A 12,194-nucleotide genomic window follows, 5' to 3' on the forward strand; every position below is an offset into this window, starting at 1 on the left:
AAAGGATCAGACAGGATTATCCAAATATCTCCCATCTGCAATCTGCTCTCATTTGACATGCAGCTACTGGTATTACTAAGTGAGATAGTGATCAATTACCCAAAGTCATTATGATCTCTTGAGCTAATGGCATGCTCTTGAAATGGGCTAAATATCCTGTCAACACCACCAGTAGGTCCATCTAGGGTATTACTCTTGCAATCAGTAAGATAAGAGCCCTGGTTCAAAATCCATCTTTTCAGCCCCACTTTAGTTATGGAACATTCAGGATTAGAACAATGTATGGAGGATAAGAAGTATGCTATCTAGTAAGTGACATCAGAAATGTCACTTCAGTGATTTACAGCACTGTATTTTAATGCATGCAGCGTAAGATAGAATCCAGAGAGTTGCCTAGGTTTGGCTCAAAGGTTGAAAATAAATGGTGAGTTGTTGCTTTCTGACTTATCGATTGATTTGTGATGATACCAGATTGTGGAGGTAGTAATGCTCAGTGGTTACAAGCACTTTATCCATACCATTGCTAGGTGGGTGCCTTGTTTGAGTTACTGAAACTTTCTAAGCTTGTTTCATCACTGGAATTATTAGGAAAACTAAGAGTATCTGTGTCATGGGGTTGTAGTGAAGAATAAGCAAGACAAAATATGTAAAGTGATAAGTACATAGTGATGGTCAATTAATTATTATCAGTAAGTTTGAAAATTAGGATTACATTCCCCAAGAACAAGGAATACGTGTGTCTCATTCACCATAGTGTCCCTAGTCCCTGGAAACTCAATAAAAACAAAAAGAAAAACAAAAACCAGCCAGAATCATAGCCGAAAGTCAACATTCGTTGGTTTGTTTTTAGTAATGAAGATATCATTGCTTCATATCTCTTGTTTTAATTAAACTGCTCATATTTACCAAGAGCAGCAATATAGCTATAGAAATGTTCACTGCCCACATGCACTCTTTGCCTGTCATCAGAGCTATGAAATGTGAAGCATCTCTTTGGTATATTCAGTTTTACATATGCTTTCATAAGAACAAATCATTCCTTTAAATCCCATTTTAGAATGCTCAGTCTTCCCAAACGTTTGCTGTTATCATTTTTGATGTCTTTTCTCTGGGAGGTTTAAATCAATGTAAGTTCCAGGAAAAGAATATGATTTCAATATTCTGACACAAGGATCCTAATTCTAAGAAGGATAGGGTTTTTAAGACCAATGGTCACATGTAATGAAAGAACACCAATTCTAATAGTCTGACATGGCTGTGAAATACCTAATTATATTAACCATAAAGTCCCAGTTTTCATTTTTATGATTTTTAAAAATCATTCCCAACAAAATAGAATTTATTTTTCAATGAAATCACCCATTTCTACTTTCCCAGAAAAGGTTTATTTTCTCACATTATTTCCTCATGATAATAATTGGGTAGTATTGAATTTACATGGATTGAACAAATTTTAGTTATGTAAATTTTTTTTATTGTGCCAAAAAAACCCTCACATTTCCTCAGTGACACATGGAGCCTAATTCTTTTCTCCTCACTTCAGAGAATGTGTTTTCCTGTGTGTGATTCTAACATAACTCTCTTTGTAATCTCCCACTTCTTTATACTTTCCTCCAGCCCACTTCCTTATACCTTGGGCAGTCTAAACACGGCTGGGTGCAGCTTCACAGCTGCAGAAAGGTCAAAACTACCAAGGAGCAGAGGGTGGTCTGAGGCCCAAGGCCTTGACCCCTAGTGGAGCTTTCATTCTCCTCTTGATACTTACATGCTTCCGGCTTACATAACCTGCTACATGACCACTCTGAGGTTGAATCCTAGTTACCTTTCTCATAGAGTGCACAATTACAATAGCATGTTACTAAATATATTAGCTCTGAGATTATTAAACTCTCAAATGACCCTTCTTCCACAAGTCCCACAGAGTTCCAAGAATAGCATGTGACACACTTTTTTCTACAGTATCCCTAATGACCCCCTTTCATTCTTCTCTTGGCAGGCACCCAAAATGCAGCTGTTCATCGAGAAAGGACTTTCTTAGACAATTTTTTTAGAGTAATTCTCCCGCAGAGCTTACTGCAGATTTTACCACGCTGGGAGGTTGAAATCAGCTGCTACCAACAGTTTCCTCTAGAGATGATCAAGAGAAATGATTTTTAGCTATTATCGTTAAAAGCAGGAGATTACTTTAGCCTACCTAATTAACAGATGAAGACTAGAGTTCAAAATACTTGATGGGACACAAATAATGTAATACAGTTTAGGCTGACAGTTTATCTACCTAAAAGTCTTCACTGGCATCTCATTTTCTTCCCTTCCTTCCTTCCATCCTTTCTTCTTCTCTTTCTCGTTCCTTCCTTCCTTTCTTTCTTGCATCTATCTACCTACCTACCTACCTACCTACCTATATATCTCACAGTCCCTACTTTCTACTAAAAGAAGTTGGGCCACTTTGCCTGTTCTTCAAGACTTCTTACAATGAGGATCTAAGCTTCCAATTCTAGTTCCATCAGCTCTCTATGAGTCCTATGTTCTCTCTTCTTTGGGACCTCTCAGGCTAGAATCCCAATCACAGAATGACAGAGGGTGACAAAGACTCTTTCCTTGACCAAACTCCAGCCAGCCTCCTCTGAGCCCTCTTCTCAACCAGCCCTCAACCTTGGCATCAAGACTTGAACAGAACAGTAACTGTTTCTAGCAGTTCAAAGGCACCTCTCCGGGATGATCCGAGGGCCCCTTGAAGTGCCTACGTGAGAAAACTAGCTAGTGTCTTTATAAGAAAAGCAAATTTGGGTACACAAATAAACACCAGGGGTGCATGTGCACAGAAGAAGGATCACATGAGGATGCATTAAGAAGGCTGACATCCCTGAGCCAAGGAGAGAAGCTTCAGAAGAAACTAAATCTGCTGATACCTTGATCTCAGTCAGACCTCTAGCCTCCAGAACTGTAAAAAAATAATGTTTCTCTTCTTAAGCCATGATTCTGTGGTATTTAATTACGGCAGCCCTTACAAATTAATACATCTTAAATATTATATAATTTAACTGAGTTTTGGCATTCCTTTATTTTTTAACATGTCAAAGCTATATATTTTTTTTATATATATGTGGAGAAAGAAATCTTAAGAGTATGTAATCTGATCAAAATCAATCTGTCAACTAAGAAAACTACATTTCATAAAAATGGAATGAATGGCTCAGACTCATACCACAGTTATTGGCTGATTTGAAATGAGAACTCTGTTTTCATGACTCCAAGTCTTATGGACTTTTCATTGTAGTATAGGGTCCGTTAAAAATACTTGCAATTTAAATATGAAATGCCAAGGCTCATTTTCAGCTAAGAAGCACCATATCTGGAATAATTTTGCCATCCATAATAGTTCCCTCAATGGTGCGAACAACTGAATCACTAATGTGAATAACAGATTTTTAAAGATGATAAATTTATATTTAATAAACAAAAAGGGCAGAAAGAAAGTCAGATGACAAGCCTGGAAACAGAACCTATTGGTACTAGAATTAGAAATTCAATTGGGGTAGTGGTGTCAAAGAAGAGTAATACTACAAACAACAATAGCATTTGTCAAATTCTAGGTGAGAAAATAATAAATGCCACCATCTCAGAAAAGAAAGGATGCACTCCATTTAACCCACCTTTGCAAATCTTCTCATTAAGTGAGATAATGCTTCAGGATTAGGGCACTCCAGTTTCTTAATAATCTCAAAGCTCTGGTTAAGCTGAGCAAAGACATCAACCACAGAACAAGAGAAGAGGGCATGATCAGACGTCTGCTGGAACTGAAGGGAGAGAAGGCGATACCATTCCAATAAGCACATTAGAGGGACTGTGGAAAGAGTCAAATCACGTAAATAAGTGAATCTCCTATACCATGTACCTTCATCTCATATGCCTTCATTTCCCATTTAATAAAATGCTTACCCATTTCAAAATCATTCATCTCCTTTCCTGGAAAAGTATTAGAACTAATATTAGAGGCAGCCTCCTATTAATTGGTTTTTCTATTTCTACATTGAGGGACTAGTTCTCTCATTCCCCATAGATACAAAGATGGGTTAGCAAGCCTATTGTGGCTCAAGACTTTTAAGTTGTTCCGGAGGGATTTGGAGGGTGTCTCCTCCTAATCTTGAAATCCTGGAAAGCTTTCAGGACCATTGTTTAAGCTTGGTGAACTTGTAGACCCAGATCAATTCAAGAGGTAGAGGAATCTTGGAAGCAAAAGGGTAATTTTTTTTTTAATTTAAACAATTCCCTAGAGTTTCTAGCAGGCCTTAAAAGTTGTGTTTTACATTTATTTTGGTCATTAGAGGATTAAAATAAAATTAATTAATAACAATGAGCCTAACAATCCCCGTTATGTTAAAAGTGTAGTGTGAAAGAGTATTGACAAAAAGTAATCTTAAACTAATTTAAACTTACTCCATCTTTTTTGTCTCTTCCTAGTGCTCCATGAAGAAACTCCATTGATACATCTTCATTTTCATCTAGCCACTGCATGACAAAAGGCTCAAACCACCTAAAAAAAAAAATGTTACATACCATAAAAGATGTCATTTGCACATAATTAACAGTGAATACTGCTCTTTCCTTACATGAGAGTAATTCAGGACCTAAAATCTCTTTTCATTCCCTTTTTTGTAGTTCTGTTTCCTAGAGACCTTTAGCTTTACGTCATCAAACACATACATCCCTGTTTATTTACTTTCATTGTCTATCTCTTTCTTAGCTCTTCCCATGGTTTTTAAAACAAGCTTAGTTCCCACTCCCCACCCTACAATTCCCTTTATAATTCAAAATTTTATAAAATGTCAATCATGTGTGCTATGTCCCCTATTATGCCATTCTCTCACTTTTTAGTACTTTACTGTTGGGCTTCCGCCCATACTGACTATTTTCCTTTAACTCATCCTAGGTGCTCACCTCTGACTTGTGATCTGTAATCCATCTGAAGGTGGGTTTTGTGAATGGTCAAAGTTTCAAAGTTCTTTTTTCCATGTGGAGGTGCAAGTGCAAAGCATCTTTTATTTTAGAAGATAATCCTTCTCCCTGCTGCCTTTAATTGGCATCATTGGTGCATATCAGGTAATGGCATATGTGGGTCTGTCTCTAGACTACTTTGTCCTATTGGTCTATTTGTCATACACTGACACAACTTCATTTAATAGCTGTATCTTTTGATTAAGTCTTCATAACTAATAGTGCAGCTATCAAGGTTTTTTTTTTTTCTTCCTTCGTCTTCAAGATTATCTTGGCTATTCCTAATCCTTTGTATTTCTGTACTCATTTTTTGATTGAATTTGTCAATTTGCACAAAAATATCTGCTGAATTTTTTTTTTAATTTTTTTTAACGTTTATTTATTTTTGAGACAGAGAGAGAGACAGAGTATGAACGGGGGAGGAGCAGAGAGAGAGGGAGACACAGAATCGGAAGCAGGCTCCAGGCCATCAGCCCAGAGCCCGACGCGGGGCTTGAACTCACGGACAGTGAGATCATGACCTGAGCTGAAGTCGGAAGCTTAACCGACTGAGCCACCCAGGCACCCCTCTGCTGAAAGTTTTAATGGGATTGCATTAAGTCAATAAGTCTATAAGTCAATGGGGGGAGAATTACTATCTGTACGGTAATACACCTTTTAGGGACATTGTATATATTATTAAGTTCATCTTAAATGTCTCTTAGTAACATGTCTCTAAGTAACACATTCTAGAAGTAGAAGGCTTGCACATCTTTCATCACCATTTGTTTCTCATGATTTTAATGATATTTAAATGGTAAGGTTTATATGTAATTTTTTAATTGCCTGTGGGTATTATATAGAAACTTAATTAACTTTTACATAGACTTATTCTCTTTTTAATTCTACTAGTTACCCTGTAGTTTCTTTTGGGTTTTCTAGATGCACAATTATGTCATACACAGATATTGGCAGCATTAATATATGCTTTTGCAATCATTCTATTTTTTCTATTTCTTTCTTGTCTTATTGTATTATATAGCACTTTTAGTACAATGTTAAATAAAGGTGATGTTATCAGCTCTCAGTGTCATTTTTTTATCTCAGGGGGAAACTTGCAAAATATTGTCAATAAGCATAATGTTTGGAGAGGAAGGGGATCAAGATGACAGAGTAGGAAGATCCTGAGATTTTGTCCTCTCACAGGCACACCAAAATCTATAATTATGTATACAACTATCTCAGAGAATGAAGTGAAGAATAACAGAACAGATATTATCTGTTAGCCACAAGGAGACAGCTAAGACAGGTGGAGAGGTGGTCTGGTCAGGACTGATGCCTGTCAGTGTAATGACCCACAAGAGGAAGGGATACTGTAACTGTCCCTCCCTGAGGAATAAGGGGTCTGAGACCCACATTAGGCTCCATAGCCCAGACAACCTCACCAGGAAAATGAGCACCCATAATATGTCTTTGGAAACCAGCAGGGCTTATATCCGGAAAAGCCAGAGAGCAACAGAAAATGGAAACTCTACTCTTAAAGGACATGCACTCGATCTCACTTACTTTGAGTCCCAGCACAGAGGCAGCACTTTGAAAAGCACCTGGGCTACCTGTGAAGGAGTTTCATTGACTAATTTTACAGCATGTGACAGAAGAGTGAGGATCTGTTGGAATATTCTCTGGGAAGAGAAGCCTGGCGGACACCATTTCCTTTTCACTTCTCTTCTATTTAGTTGACCTAGCCCTGGTGGGCACCTTTTCTGACACTCTCCATCTACTGCACCCAGTGCCCCACCCTGCAGAATCCCCGCCTAATCCCCTGCCCTGGCCTGGCTCTCCTCCCAAGTGGTTTCCCACACTGCCACATATGGCAGGAGACTTCAACCAGTTGTGGGGCCCCTTCCGAGCAACCTCCTGCCCCACCACACATGGTGGCCAGCACTGGGGTTCCCTCAAGCAATGCTGCCTAGGTTTGGGCGCATGCCAATGCAATAGAGCACCTGTGACAGTAGTAGCCAGACCTCATAGCCAGTCAGACCTCACAGTCAGCCACACCACAGGAGACCAGATATGGAAGCAACCTAAGTGTCCATGGATAAATGAGCAAATAAACATGTGGTACAGATATATAATGGAATATTATGAGCCATAATAAAAAAATGAAATCTTGCCACTTGTAACAACACCCCCAGAGGGTGTAATACTAAGTGAAATAAGTTAGATGAAAAAACACAGACGCCATATGATTTCACTTATGTGTGAAATATAAAAACACCAAACCAACATGCAAAAGAGAAATCAATTCACTGATACAGAGAACAATCTTGCAGTTGCCAGAAGTGAGGAAAGGGGAGGGATGTGTAAAATAGAGGAAGGGGATTGAAAGGTACAAACTTTCAGTTATAAACTAAGTAACACATGGAAATACAATATACTGTATAGGAAACATAATAATATTGTAACAATTTTGCATGGTGACAGATAGTAGCTAGATATATGGTGATCAATTTGTAATGTATATAATGTTGAACAAGTACGTTGTACTCCTGTTTGTCGACTACATTTCAATTGAAAAATAGTCACAATGTTTGTATAGTTCTCTTTTGAAAGAGTGTGTCTTTATTATATTAAGATAGTTCCCTTCTATTAAAAAAATTTTTTTTTCAACGTTTTTTATTTATTTTTGGGACAGAGAGAGACAGAGCATGAACAGGGGAGGGGCAGAGAGAGAGGGAGACACAGAATCGGAAACAGGCTCCAGGCTCCGAGCCATCAGCCCAGAGCCTGACGCGGGGCTGAACTCACGGACCGCGAGATCGTGACCTGGCTGAAGTCGGACGCTTAACCGACTGCGCCACCCAGGCGCCCCAGTTCCCTTCTATTTTTAACTTCTAGGAGAATTTTATAATAAAGCGGTCTTGTATTTTATTAAATTATTATTTTGTGTCCAGTGTAAGGACTGTAGGGATTTTCTCTTTCATTCCTTAAATGTGGTGAATTGCATTCATTACTTTTAAAATGTGAAACCAATCTTGTATTTCAGGAATAAATACTTCTTGGTCATGCTATATTAGTCTTTTTATAAACTACTGCATTTTATTGGCTATGCTATTTGTTTATTTTTTAAATGTATGCTCAGAGAGAAATTGTTCTTTAATTATATGTCATATTTTCAATAAGTTTTAGTAGGTGAAAATATGCTGAACTCAACAAATTATTTGAGAAGTTTTCCTGCCTTTTCTGGAAGAGTTTGTGTAAGAGTGGGGACATTCTTCTTTAAATAGTTGGAAGAATTCCATTTGGAGCCTTCTGCACCTGGAGTTTTTGTTGTGTGATTTTAAACTATGGATTCAAATTTTAAAACTTATGGGCTTATTTAATTTTTTTTACATTAGCCTAGTAAGTTATATAAAGGAATTGGAGATTTTGTCTAACTTCTAAATGTGCTGGCATAAATAATGTCTTTTTATGTTTTACATTACCTCTAGTAATGTCCTTTTCAGATAACAATTTGCGACATCGGTTTTTCCTTTTCATTTCCCATTGGTCTTGCTAAGTCTTCTTTTATCTTTATCATATTTTTAAAACATCAAATTTGGCTTTGCAATTTCTTCCATTTTAAAATTTATTTTTGTTTCAGGTCACGTTGATCATTTTCTTCCTTCTACTTTCTTTTGACATAATTTGGTTTTTAAACTATTCTTCTGACAGGTACACTATTGATTTTATACCTTTTTCCCTCTCACTACAGAATCATAGAATTCTATAGAATTTCTGTCTATGGAATTATAGAATATCATTCTATTTCCTGTTTTAGCTACAATCCACAAGTTTCAATATGTCATATTTTATTATCACAGTTCAAAATATTTTGTAATTGATTCACACTGTGATTTCTTTTTTAACTCATGAATTAGAGTTTTCTGCTTAATTTCCCTATCTGGTCATTTTCTAGTTATCTTCTTAGAGTTGATTTCTGGCTTAATTCCACAGTGGTACTAGAATATACAGTATATATTTCAATCTTTGAAAATCCATTAGACTTCCTTTATGGTCGAACAAATAGTCTATTTTGGTAAATGCACTAAGTGCATATGATAACAATGTGTGTTTTGTCATCATTTGTTATAAATTGTAGATAGGTGTGTGTGTGTGTGTGTGTGTGTGTGTGTGTTTGTAAACAATTCCCAAAAAATTATGGAACCCCTAGGTGACCAGATACAGATATAGATATAGAAGAATAAATATATTTAAGTATGTTATTTGTGTTGTTGGAACTTCTGTATTTTTACTGACTTTTTTGTCTGAATGTTTAGTCAGTTGCTGAAAAATGTAATCTCCAAGTAGCATTGTAGATTCATTTTTTCCTTTTATTTCTGACAATTTTTGCTTTATATATTTTGTTAACATGTTATGAGATACATTTACATTTCTAACTGATATATCTTTTGTTAAATTGCTTCTTCAATCATCACAAAATATTTCTATTTCTCAAAATTATCTTATTATTATATTTCTTACCTTGAAGTCTCTTGTAATATTAGTATCTTGTGAAAATTTTATCTCAATTATTATTTTCATCCTTTTATTTAACCTTTCTAGATGCATAAATTATGAGCAAGACAGTTTGGTCTTACTATTTTATCTGGTAGGCCAGTATTAATCCATTAATATTTAATGATTACATTCAATTTTCTGATATATTTAGTCTTAAAAATATCATCTTGCCCCCCCCCCCCCCGACCACACACACACCCAAATTTCCTGCCTGCTCTTTATTCTTTGCATTTTCCTTTCTTACCTTTAGGTATGTTTTATTACCCTCCACCCTACTGTGTTATGAATACACAATATTGTACCTTATGGGGTTACCCTATAAATTATAACATATATCCATGACATATCCATGACATATTAGAGGATTTTTAAATTTTTTTAATGTTTATTTATTTTTAAGAGAGACAGAGACAGAATGAGAGTGGGTTAGGGGCAGAGAGAGAGGAAGACAGAATCTGAAGCAGGCTCCAGGCTCCGAGCTGTCAGCACAGAGGCCGATGCAAGGCTTGAACCCATGAGCTGTGAGATCATGACCTGAGCCAAAGTCGAACTTCAACTGATTGAGCCACCCAGACGCCCCTAGAGGATTTTTAAATTGGAGTATTTTACACTTTGTGAACAATTCAAGGATCTTACAACATATTAACTGCATGTGTTTATCCAATTGTCTTGTACTTTACTTCTATGTATATTTTCTTCTACAGATTTTTAATTTTTAAACAGTTAACATATTTTAAATTTTATTCTTTGCATACATTTTGTAGTGCATTATTTGCTACATTACTATATTTTTATCTTTAGTCATTTTCATTCTATCTGAAGTATGGCTTATATATTTTTGGTGAAGGTCTGCTGGAAATGGATTCTTTCAGCTTCTCAGTTATATAAATATACTTATGTCACTTTGTTTTGAAAGGATATATATTATTTTTGGAAGGATATTTTTGATGCTTATAGAACTCTAAGCTTGTTAGTTGTTTTCTTTCAGCACTTAAAAGGTATCATTGCAGTGTATTCTGGTTTCAGTCACTCCTACTGAACAATCATCCACGAGTATTACTGTAGCTCCTTTGAAAGTAAAGTGTCTTCCCTTCCTTGACTTCAATAAATGGAAAGTTTTTTTTAAAATTCTTTTTTGGTTTTAAGCAATTTTCTATGATGCAATGACAGGTAGTTTTTCTTGCATTTAAATATTCTGCTTAGGACTGATAGAAATTCTTGAGCTGTGGTTTCATGTTTTTTTTCATCCATCTTACAAAATCCATACACTGTGCCTTCTCTCTTCTCCTTTTCTGGGACTCATTTCTTTGTACATTAGACCTTTGCAATTTGTCCCATGTACTCTTTGTTCTCTTCTTTCTTCTATATTGTGTATTTTTTGTCTCTCCCTCTATTTTATATGGAAAATTTCTCCAAATTTATTTTCCATTTTTAATCCCCTCTTCTGCTATATATAATATGCCTTTAAACCCATTTATTACATTCCTAATTTCATCTTTTTTCAGTTCTGCAATTTTCATCGTATTTTTCTTATACAAATTTATTTTCCATTTTCAATCCCCTCTTCTGCTATATATAATCTGCCTTTAAACCCATTTGTTACGTTCCTGATTTCATCCTTTTTCATTGTATTCTTCTTATAGAATGTGGAAATTCTCTCACATTTTGAAGATACATCAAAGCCTATGTCTGGTAAGTATAATGTCTGCCTTTTCTTGGAGTCTAGTCACTTGGTGCTGTTGCCTGGCCGTCTAATTTTTTTGTTGAATATTACATATTATCTATGAAAAATTATGGAACCTTTGATTGGTCATTTTCTCCTGAGAAAATCTAAATTTGTCCTTGTATTTACAGGATCATAATGGAGACAAGGCTGAATTTTAGGCTGGGCCATTTCTAGTTCTTCAGAGCCCTGAAGGATCTCACCTGAAAGTCTGGGAAGTCTTATTTCTTAGGAAGTCTTGACCTCTCATTTTTGTCTCCCTAGTATTATGAGGCTGCTGACATATCTACTCAATTTTTAACCTCTCAGTCCCTGCTTTCTACTTGCTTATTTCTGCCTCAGTCTCCACACAAGGGCAGATTAAAAATCAGAAAATACCTCAGGGAGAAACTGTATACAGGATGTTATGTTTACTTTTCTGGGGTTCCCATCTTTCTAGGAATTGACCCTGCAAGTCCAAGCAGCCTTCATAGTACTGAACACCAATTTTTATTTCTCCAGCCTAGGGCGATTGCTATAAACTAGGCTGCTATTCTCTGTTTGGCCACCAAGACCTGCACTGCTAATTGTCAAATGCATGGGAGCAGGGAGGATGGAGAGAAAAAACCAAACAAACACACAAACAAAAAACAAAAAACCTTGTAGCAAATACAGGAATCACCTCAATGCATTTCTCTTTTCTCAGGACCATAACTTCTTAAATCCTGGTTGCCTTGATTTTTCTCTGATGCTATTTAATTTTATTCAGCTTTTATAATGGTCTTCAGTATGCATGCCAGTCTGATTTTAGTTAGTGTAGTTTCGTCGAGACAGAGCCAAACAAAAGTGTCCAGCTAATAGCATCTCTTTTTTACAAGCCAATGATACTATCAGCTGCTTAGGCACATATATTTCATGTTTAATTCTTTCCTATTTCTTTCTTTTTTTAAATTTT

General features: G+C 36.2%; 1 protein-coding gene across 6 annotated transcripts in view; it reads right to left on the reverse strand.

Annotated features, from left to right (window-relative positions):
• Window positions 1-12,194, reverse strand: part of UNC13C (unc-13 homolog C) — a 614,642-nt gene that overhangs the window by 123,013 nt on the left and 479,435 nt on the right. For all 6 annotated transcript variants that reach the window (XM_058737680.1, XM_058737682.1, XM_058737681.1 and 3 more), the window contains exons 24-25: window positions 4,441-4,537; window positions 3,657-3,800 (exon numbers count right to left, since the gene is read on the reverse strand). In XM_058737680.1, the coding sequence (XP_058593663.1) occupies window positions 3,657-3,800; window positions 4,441-4,537 (241 nt within the window). The remainder of the gene's footprint in view (window positions 1-3,656; window positions 3,801-4,440; window positions 4,538-12,194) is intronic.

Source organism: Neofelis nebulosa, chromosome 7, assembly GCF_028018385.1.
Source record: "Neofelis nebulosa isolate mNeoNeb1 chromosome 7, mNeoNeb1.pri, whole genome shotgun sequence".
Classification (NCBI taxonomy): domain Eukaryota; kingdom Metazoa; phylum Chordata; class Mammalia; order Carnivora; family Felidae; genus Neofelis; species Neofelis nebulosa.